The sequence below is a fragment of the Mesoplodon bidens genome (genome assembly GCF_964165515.1).
Source record: "Mesoplodon bidens genome assembly, chromosome: X".
NCBI lineage: Eukaryota > Metazoa > Chordata > Mammalia > Artiodactyla > Ziphiidae > Mesoplodon > Mesoplodon bidens.
Genome location: NC_138163.1, coordinates 37,287,939 through 37,298,259, shown reverse-complemented (window position 1 = coordinate 37,298,259; position 10,321 = coordinate 37,287,939). Strand labels below are relative to the sequence as shown.

The 10,321-nt window shown below is 44.5% G+C and overlaps 2 protein-coding genes across 2 annotated transcripts; one reads left to right on the top strand and one right to left on the bottom strand.

The window, feature by feature from the left end:
* Positions 1 to 408: 408 nt before the first annotated feature.
* RNF113A (ring finger protein 113A) lies at positions 409 to 1,715 on the bottom strand (the record flags this gene model as incomplete). The annotated part of the gene is made up of 1 exon (XM_081222596.1): positions 409 to 1,715. One exon carries the CDS (start codon positions 1,713 to 1,715, stop codon positions 459 to 461), a length of 1,257 nt encoding a protein of 418 aa, XP_081078722.1. The 3' UTR covers positions 409 to 458.
* Positions 1,712 to 5,328, top strand: NDUFA1 (NADH:ubiquinone oxidoreductase subunit A1). Its single transcript, XM_081222611.1, has 3 exons — positions 1,712 to 1,909; positions 2,934 to 3,023; positions 5,176 to 5,328. The coding sequence occupies exons 1-3, from the start codon at positions 1,808 to 1,810 to the stop codon at positions 5,194 to 5,196; spliced, it is 213 nt and encodes a 70-aa protein (XP_081078737.1). The 5' UTR covers positions 1,712 to 1,807; the 3' UTR covers positions 5,197 to 5,328.
* The last annotated feature ends 4,993 nt before the right edge of the window (positions 5,329 to 10,321 follow it).

Here is a 10,321-nt window from a genome sequence, read left to right as displayed (position 1 = left end):
ACCCAATTCTCCCACTCCCACTGCTGCCCTCAACCCCCAAAAGACACACCTTGGCTGAGGTGTATTTTGAAGTAGTACGTGCTCCCAAGACAGATAATGTATGAAAGTACTTCTGTAAATTATTAAGTGATGCAAAAATGTGCTATAATAAATAGGTCCAGTTCTTGCTTTCATCACAGCTTTGGTCACTTCAGGCAAATTCTAGCTCTTTTCTCGAACTTCTCCCATCCCCCAAATTTATGCTAAAGGGTTTTGAAAAGTATCTGTTACACACAGGCAGCATTTATACCAGGTAAAAATCCAGATTATACCTACCTTGGTGCTTTTACAAGCCATCCGTCCAGGACCCTACTTCACCACCCGCCTTTTACTCTCACTTTCCCTAGAAAGGAAGGACACAAATTAAGATTTCCAAAACAACAAAACATTTATTTTGAGATTTGAGAATAATGGGAAAATTAAGTAATGGGAATTGGACCCTCATCGGGGTCTTCTGGGAAATCGGAAGCACCACCCTCTTCTGCAGCTCTATGCTTCTCCAGTTTAGCAATCAATTCTTTCGCTGGATTGAAGACGCCATTGGTCTGCTGGTCACAGACATAGCAGCGCGGGGTGGTGCGGAAATGCTGCAGCGCACAGCTCTCGCAGAAATAATGCCTGCACTTGGTGACAACTGGGTTTTGGAAGGTCTGGCGACAGATGAAACACTTGAATGGTATTTCCTCCTCATCGCTTCCCACTTCATAGTTTTCGTCCTCGTAGACACCATAGCGACCCTCATCAAGCTCACGTTCGATCTGCCACCCATGCTTGTAATCTGAACGGTCATGGAGGAATTTGCAGCTGTCTCCGAAGCCGCAAAAGCCAGTCTCCTTGTAGTCCTTACAAATGTCGGGCTGGTAATCCCAGCGCACGGTGGCACGCAGATGCTCGGGAGCTCGGATGGGGCCCTTCCTCACCATCCCGGAGGAAGCATTGCCCATAGACGTATCCTTAGGCTTCATGTATTTCTGATAATTATTGATTCCCCGATAGATCTTGTCATCTTCCTTGCCCCTCAGCTCCTCCTGGATCTTCTGGCTGCGCTCAAAGATGGCTTGCGCGTCACGTTCCTTCTCTGTGTCTAGTTCGTAGACAGCAGTCGCCCCCATATCCTCTGGCCCCACGGGTTTCGCCGAGCGAGTGGACTTATAGACAACGCCGAGGCTCTCGGGCTCGTTCTCCCCCTCCTCCTCCTCGCTACTCAGGTCGCCGTAAACCGCCTTCTGTTTACCACTGCCACGGGTTTTCTGTATCATCGGATTGTGGGTCGCCCGCTTCTTTTCCGGGCGGACCACAGTGTTACCTTCGTCACTGCTGCTGCTGCTGTCTCTGGACTCTCGGTGGCAGACCGGGCGCTTTCTGCGGCCTGCAGCCCCTTTTCGCACAGGCTTTTTGAAAAGAAAGGTGCACACCTGGTCTGTCGTCTTTCCTGGAGAAAGTTGCTCTGCCATTTTAAGAGTTTCGAGCTCCGAAACGGCTGTGGCCTGCTGGGTGGCGCGGAGCTGCTTCACGTCACTGCGCGTCTTCCGCTCGACCGCGAGTCGGTGCAAAATCGGCTGTGGGGAGACGACTGTGGGTGCAAGAGTGTGCGAGAGCGCAGGCGCGCACCACTCTTGGGCCCTGCCGCGCCCCGTCGCTTCCTCCGGACGCATACGTGACCCCGCCCCGCTCATGCGCTGCCGCGGAAGTTACCGGAAAGGGATTGAAGCCGGGTCACCTTTAAGGAGCTTGGAAGGAAGTGTTTGGCCTTGGTAACGGTGTCGCGATGTGGTTCGAGATTCTCCCAGGGATCGCCGTCATGGCCGCGTGCTTATTCATCCCGGGAATGGCCACTGCACGCATCCACAGGTTCACTAACGGGGGCAAGGTAAGGCGGCTTCTCCGGCCCGGCGGCTGACTCCACCGGCTGGCGTTACGAAATGGGCGGTGGGGTCGGGAACCCGTTAGGACCCGGAGCCTCTCTCCGAGATGGGGAGTACCGAGATCGGCCCTTTTTCTTTTTATTGCCTAAAAGTCGAGGCTTGCGGAACGAAGCCAACGAAATAGCTGGTTGCTAGGTGAAGCGTGGGCAGGAGGGCGGAGTAGAGTTTTGGGGGCTGGAAAGGCAGGAGATTGAAAGAGGTAGGTCCAAACTGCTAGGCACAGGAGAGAGGCGTCAGTTACCCTTGGACCCACTCCCTCTGACCTCTGGTCTCCTTTCTTGCTGGATTTTGATTTCTCGCATCCATATCTTGGTATCTTCTTGTTTTTCACTTTTTTCCTAGCCTTTTTTTTTTTTTTTTTTTTGGCCGCGCCGCGCGACCTGCGGGATCTCAGTTCCCCGACCAGGGGTTGAACCCCGCTCGGGCAGTGAAAGCGCCCACTCCTAACCACTGGACCTCCAGGAAATTCCCCTTAATTAGGTTTTTACCTTGACATTTTTTTATCCTCCCACTTTCTCTTGCAAACCTTTAGGAACTTAGGTCATGCTCCTGTTTTTCACATTAGGATTGTGATTTTCCTCTCTAATTAGTCCTTCACATTATTTCTAAAGTACAGAGTATAAATGTATTTACTTTCTGGTTTTGTGATTGTCTTTCACTTGTGATCTACCACTGTTGTTTCTTCTCACTAGGGTCCCCAAAGGGAACAAGTAGTCATGACTTTAAAAAAAAAAAAAAGAAAGGAGGAAAGAAAAAAATGATGCTGGTTAAAATAGAAAGTGTAAGAACTCATGGTTACCATCTTAACTCTAAAGTTTAGTGGTCTGATTTTATTTAGGATTCTGGTCTTATATTGTTAATTTGGTTTTTATATCAGTGATTCCATTTTTCTGGAATGTCACTTATTAATATCCCTCTATTGGGTCACTCATCTTTATAAACTACAATAACAGTTTCTTTTAATTGTAGGAAAAAAGGGTTGCCCATTATTCATATCAGTGGCATTTGATGGAAAGAGATAGGCGCATCTCTGGAGTTAATCGTTACTATGTGTCAAAGGTAAGATGGCTCTGACGCTAGCCCATCTGTCAGAGTTGAGGTGCATTCTGGTTAATGTTTTGCCAAAGGTCTTACAGCAGACTGGGAAAATGCAAACTAAAATAGCACTGTCTTTTACATATTTAATGATCCTTTGCATTTCTTATTATGTGGATCATCTGCCTATATCCTTTCTTGTTCTGTTGTCTTTTTCTTTTTGATTTATAGGGCTCCTTATATATATATTAGAGATATTAATCTTTTGTCTCTTTTATATGTGGCAAGTATTTTTCCCAGTCTGCTGTCTTTTTTACTTTATGGTGGCTTTCATCAGATAGTTTTTTTTTAACATCTTTATTGGAGTATAATTGCTTTACAATGGTGTGTTAGTTTCTGCTTCATAACAAAGTGAATCAGTTATACATATACATATGTTCCCATATCTCTCCCCTCTTGCGTCTCCCTCCCTCCCACCCTTCCTATCCCACCCCTCTAGGTGGTCACAAAGCACCGAGCTGATCAGATAGTTTTTAATCTTGATGTTCAGTTTATCATATTTTATCGTTCTGGATTTTGGGTTTTATATCTTGTTTACAAATGACTTTTGTACCCAAGATTCTAAAAATATATTTCTACAGTTTCTCCAAATACCATTACAGTCTTTTTTCCTTTTTTACATTTAGTGCTCTGACCTGTCTACAGGTCATTTTGGGGTATAATGTGAAGCAAGGATTTAACTTTAGTTTTCTCCAAGAAACAGCCAGTTGTCACAGTTATCTACATATGGAAAAGTCCATTTTTTATTTGAAATACCACTCTAGTAAACTAAATTTCCATAGACACATGGGCCTGTTTCATGAATGCACTCTACTCCATTGGTTTGCCAGTTCCTGCACCAGTACATTAAAGAATTACTATAATTTTTTATTTGATTGAATCATATGAAACTGCTGTTTTTGTGGGTCAAACATGGCCAAGCAGTAGCATTTTCATATGGTTCAACTTAATAGTATGTCTTATATATTGTAGGAATTCATCCTCATTATTCTTGTAAAAATTTTTTACTATTTTATACTTTCTCCTTGCTAATTCACCCTTCACAGCAAATCTAGGTAAATATTAATTCCATTTTATAGATGAGAAAACAGAAAGTCAGAGTGATTAAATTACAGTATAAGGACTCAACCTATGTGATCTGCCTCTCAGTATAGTGCTATTTGAGAATCTAATCTGATGAACATGATGATAGATATCTACTCATCTAGAGTGGTATTTCTCAAAGTATGGTTCAAGAATAACCAAAAAAAGGGGGAGTGGGGGAGGAATTCCCTGGCGGTCCGGTGGTTAGGACTCTGAGCTTCCACTGCAAGGGGCAGGGACATGGGGCACGGGTTCGATCCCTGGTCAGGGAACTCAGATCCTGCAAGCCGCACAGCCAAAAAAAAAAAAAAAGAAAAAAAAAAGTATGCCATCAGGATCACCTGGCATGTGAGATAAAATACAGATTCCTAGGACCCTGACTGGATCAAATGAATTAGGATTTTTACAGGGTGGCTCCTAGGACTATGCAATTTTAATTTCTCTCAAGTTGATTCTTCCTTCAATTGGAACAGAATACATGGAATGTGTTATTTTAACCCCTGGAAGAAATGTCATCACTGATTACTCTTTTACTTTGTTGTTTCTGAAGTATTTGGTTGTGAACTGAGTAAGATAGAGTGGTCTTCTGAATAGTGTCATGCTTACAGGGCAAGAGTTCCGGAGTTGGGGGTCCCTGAACTTGAATTCTGGCTTTACTGCTTCCTTACTGACTTAAACAAGGGACTTTAAACCTCTCTGAGCCTCCATTTTTTTCACCGGTAAAAAAGTAGAATGGGGCTAATAATATCTTCCTGATGTTGGCTGTTATTTTATAAAATGGATTTACCTTACTGTCCTCTGACGCTGAGGGTGCTCTGTAGAAGGATCCAGGTGGTAAATAGTTGCTTTACTTTAGTTTTGATTGCAAGTGGAAGGGGGGGTTGTCTTTTCATATAAAGTGGTATGTTTGCTACTGTCAGAAAATGAAAATTAGGAGTCATTATAGGTTATAGGAATCATTGTAGGTTATAGTACATGTACATCTTTGACAGGAACAGAATTCTCACATTTTCCTTTTTAAACTGTTTTTCAGGGTTTGGAGAACATTGATTAAGGAAGCATTTTCCTGATTGATGAAAAATAACTCAGTTATGCTTGTCTACCCCTGCTAGAAGGTTATGCAGTGTATTGTGTTGCATGCAGTGTATTTTGTAGTGTGTAATAAAAATAAAACAAAAAAGTAAAATCAGAGGTTTTCTTTACTTTTTAGAATGGTACTACACAAGATCAAGCAGTCTACCCAATGTAGCTTTATCACTTTAAAAAAACTAAAGGCAACTGAGGCTTGTAAAATTATAGACGTAATGTACACCAAGTGCCGATCACTGTGCCTGGTGCCTAATGTGTCACAAATGGTAGTTCCTGCTATTGTAATATTACTGAAAACCATTGTTTCTTCAGAGATTGCTAGGAGAATACAGAAAAAGTAGTACTTTGTTTTTTTTCTAGTTCCTTTTCTGGGTGAATCCTATGTGCTTAAAATTGCAGACCGCACCTTCAACTTTCATGCACTCTGTATCCAGCACATAGTATTCACTCAAGTGTTGATTTTTATTTTAGATTGCTGTGTAGAGCAGCAACAACAGTGATTATGTTTATTAAAATGAGTGTACCGACCATTTGAAGTAAAGAATTGCATGTTCAGATAATATGAAGATCTGAAAAGGTGTAACTACTGTGAAGATGGTGATACTCCGTGTGTACGGATCAACACCCCAGGTGACCACAGGACCTCTGGGTGAGAAAACTAAGTTATTTGTCACCCCCATCTTTTATTTAGTTTAACATTCGATCTGCTGGTTACCTTAAACACACCTGCACTGTATAGTTTCCGTTGACCTCATCTTACAGGACAGGGCTGACAGAGGAAGGAGGTGGCAGTCCCACTTAGAGGAATACTGTATATTGTGCCACCCTGTGATGATGAAACTGTTTAAGGAAAGCTGTGGTCATGGTTACAAATTTAATACAACCTCTAGTCTTTATTTAGTGCTACACAGGGCTCATTTTGCTGACTGTTATGAGAACTATCTCTGGAAAGGAAGAGAGAGGGCAGGTAGTACAGATAGGAATACAGGAGACTTACTGACAACATTACTAAATTTGTCACTAAATCTATTGATTTTTAGGTCTGTTCTCTGTCCACTGTACCTCTAGGCGGGGCTCATCCACTAGAGGATTCATCCTCAGATGAATGTCAGGGCTGTATAGGGAGGGGCTACAAAGTGACAGAAAATCAGTTGGTCAGGTTTAGCATTAGCGTCCGAATTCTTCTCTCCCTTTTTTGTGGCACTTGCTATGAAATTTAGCCTTATTTTTATACTCCACTGCCAGGGAGTAAACCAGATTAAAATGCACACTTTGAAGCTAGAAGACTAGAGTGGTGCGTTGTAGCCTGCATTTCTCTTGATTTTTTGAAAGTGCAGTTAGCCAGAAGGGTTTTCTTACAGCAGCTATGACAGATGTGGTCTGGCTACTGACCTCGGGTCCACTGGTCACCTGCTTTTAAGGCAAGTTGAAAGGATGCTTGGTAAACGATGCCATTCATTTGGTTTTATTATCTTTTTAATTTATGTTTATTGAAGTATAGTTGATGTACAATATTATGTAAGTTTCAGGTATACAACAAAGTCACAATTTTTAAAGGTTACACTCCATTTATAGTTATTACAAAATATTGGCTATATTCCCTGTCCTGTACAATATATCCTTGCAGCTAATTTTATACATATGGTTTTATTCTTTAACTTTTAAAACAGATACTGTATTCACATGGCTCAAAAATCCAACAGTATAAGGTATTCAGTGAAAAGACTTGTTCCAGTCCCCTGCCCAGCACCTGCCCCACTATCACACTACCCCAGAGGGTGGGTCTCTATGCATGTAGAAATACAAACACGTGTTCTTCTGTCTTCTGTGATGGTAACATTTGATACACAGTTTACCTTTATGTCACTTGTTTGGAAGAATGGTTCTTGTTTGAAATTAGATCTGCCAGGCTGCCATCATTACTTGTAGGGTGAAATGAAATAGTCAGTAGGAAAAGAGTTTGAAAAAGTTTAGAGGAAGCCATACACATTCAGAAGGGGGTTGAAAGAGGATGGCCCTGCCCTTTGGGAAACACTTTTAAGTGAAATATTTATGAAAAAAAAAAGACAACGCTCTAGAATCAGCAATTCCAACTTATAAGGACCCTTAGACATCTAGTCCAAATTCTGATTGCTCAGTTGAGGAAACAAAGGTTCAGCGATGGGAAGCCATCACCTGGCTAGCTAGTAGCAGACCTGGGACTAGAATCTCCGTGTCTAGACTCCCAACCTAGTGCACTTTTAACTGTTCTTTGTGGCTCACTTCAATAAACACTGCTGAGTGACTGCCACATGCCAGGTACTGTGTCCCAGATTTGAATAAGACAGCCTCGCCCTTCTGGAGCTCAGTCCGGAGGACTGCAAGGCAATTACAGGATGGGGTGGTGAGTGCTATGACAGGGGTCTGCAGAAGGTGCTGTGGGAGCACACAGCTGGGATCTGACCCAACCTTCAGGTGGGCGGAAGGGAAAGGGCTTCAGGTAAGTTCCAGGTGATGCCCACACCAAGCCAAGTCTTGAAGGTTGGGGAGCATTCACGAGATAAGCAACTGAGGCGAGAAAGCAGCGCGAGTGTGAGGACACAAACTAGCGTGGCTGTGTGGGAAAGAGCCGCAAGTCTGTGCAGAACTAGAGCAAAGAGTGTGAGGCAGGAAGGAGAGGGAAGAGGGACCAGAGAGGCCGGCAGGGCCCAGAACACCAAGGGCCTGGCCCGTCTCCCTTGGGTGTCAGACTTTGTCCAGGGCAGCTGGAAGCCTCTGGGGCGGCAAGCGGGAGAGTGAGGTGGGGACGTGCAACCACCTGCCGGGCTGCTCTGCAGAGCACGGACTTAAAGACGTGCTTCTCAGCCAGGGTGAGTTTGCCCGTCAGGGCACATTCGGAAAGTTTGGAGACATTTTCACCGTCACGTGGAGAGTCGGGGGAGGTGCTACTGACATCTAGTGGGTAGAGCCTACAGTGCAGGGGCCAGCCCCTCCCAGGACAGTTTTAGGGAGCCCACGACGTCAACACTGCTGAGATCGAGAAACTCTGAAAGCAGCAGGGTCTCCATCAAGCAACATGCCAGGAAGTGTTATTTATTTTTTTTATTTTTTATTTTTGGCACGGCTTGCGGGATCTTAGTTTCCCAACCAGGGATGAAACCCGTGCCCCGTGCAGTGGAAGCTCGGGGTCTTAACCACTGGACCGCCAGGGAAGTCCCGAAATGTTGCTGTTTTTTTTTTTTTTTTTTTTTTTTTTTAATTCCTACTTATTCAGGTCAGGAGTCTATGGGAGTAATTCCCCTTTTCCTCTAGTTCCTCATTCTTTTTTCATTAGAGTTCAGATCCCAGATTCTCTCTCGGCTCATCTGTAAACCTGAACTTTATCCCATCCCTGGAGGCATTTGTTTTCCCATGGATGTATCCCAACTCACTGCGAGTGACGTGCTTCAAGTCGAGAAGGCAAAGAACAAACCGTTTCTTTTCTGAAGGGCTGTGGAGAATCGGAACTTTGGGGGGGTCAGCACATCAGGAGGCTCGCCGCCTCCAGCTGTGTGACCTCACGCAAGTCACTTCACTGCTCTGAGGCTCAGGTCTCCTCCTGTCTTCCAAGGGAGGATAGTACGCGCTCTGCACACGTCCCTGGGTATCTGAGACAGTCAGGACGTCATGTATGTGGAGTAGTTTGTAACTGGGCAGCCCTGTGCCTGTGGAGGGGATCACTGCTGGTGCTGCAAGCACCCCTGGAACAGCTGTCCAGTCCACTCCCAGGTCGCCCAAAGGCACCCGAATGTGGTAGGAGGACCCTCAGGCCCGCTGCGGAACCAAGTGTAGGTGGCGGCAGCAGTCTTGGGTCCTCTCTTAGAATGAGTGATCACACCTAGGGATTCGCAGAACACCGCAACAAAGACAACAGACCGCACTAACCTCTTTAAGGACACGCATTGCTCTAAAGGTGTGTTCTGAGAGCAGAGAGGAAAATGCAGTTTCTTGCCACCGTGAGGACCGAGTGCCCGGTTACCCCTCTCGGCAGACACGACCTGCTCTGTTCTAGGAGAAGGTGGTGACCGGATGGGACTGAAGCTGGCCGTCCTCAACAGGGAGCCTTTGGATGGGAGGAGGGTGGAGAGATAAACACCACTTGGTTTTCAAGATTTCATATCACCCTGATACTTTTGTGACCTGAGAACTCAAATGATTCTACTACACTTCTGTGACACACAAGACACACGGAACAGTTATCGAGGTTTTTCTTTCCCAAGTATGTCGATGCAGATTTTACGTATCTAAAGACTCTGGCGTTCAGCTTCTTGGTTGGGGTCCCCGTGTGCTTGTGTAATGCTGCCTTCCTCCACCCCACCTCATCCACACACCCCTGACCCAATATTTCATCTCTTAGGTTTGCATACTCGGGAATATTCTTTTGGGATGTGCTCTTCCTTTGCTTCCCAGATGAAGCTGGAGTAGACCCTGAGGGGTTCAGAATGTTCTTATGACCTTCACACATGGGGCACTATTGATCAAAGATGAGGACATTTCTGTAAGGAATAAATCCAATGCTATGTTTGCATAATCTTTAATTGTTAAAGGTTTCTTTGGCCTATTTGTGTACCCTCTGTGTCTGATGCTTTTGGCCATAATATACCTCTTCCACCCCCAAAGTCTCTTTAGCAATGCAGAGCCAAGTCACTGCTTTTGGGATTTCTACAAATATTGATTGAGGACTAAAGACCTAATTGTTCTTTTCAGGGCATCACTGAGAAAATGGCCTAGCAGATCTTACTTGTGTAAACCCATGTAACTGGTGCTTTACTAGTTTGAACACATTTTGTTTCATCTGTTGTTCTGTTTCTTGGCAGGCGTCTTCCTAGGTTCTAGAAAACATGGAGAAACCAATTATGATATACGGGCTAGAGAGTAGTCAGGTAATAAAATGTACAAACAAGTATGCAATTTCAGTTATGACCCTAAAGGACTGTAATACCAAAGGCAATAGGAAAAACGGGAAGACGATGGAAACACTGAGCATCACTGCCCCCAAGAAAACAAGAATCTTTTCCGTGTGTTTAGGAGTTTCTTTGGTATACCTGCCTGTCCCCCTGTGTGCCACCTAC

Bases quoted from the DNA above. Each gene is read 5' to 3' on its own strand.
- NDUFA1 (XM_081222611.1), top strand. From the start codon at position 1,808: ATGTGGTTCGAGATTCTCCCAGGGATCGCCGTCATGGCCGCGTGCTTA. The intron at 1,910-2,933 runs GTAAGGCGGCTT...TTTTAATTGTAG, and splicing joins GGTTCACTAACGGGGGCAAG to GAAAAAAGGGTTGCCCATTA. The intron at 3,024-5,175 runs GTAAGATGGCTC...ACTGTTTTTCAG, and splicing joins ATCGTTACTATGTGTCAAAG to GGTTTGGAGAACATTGATTA.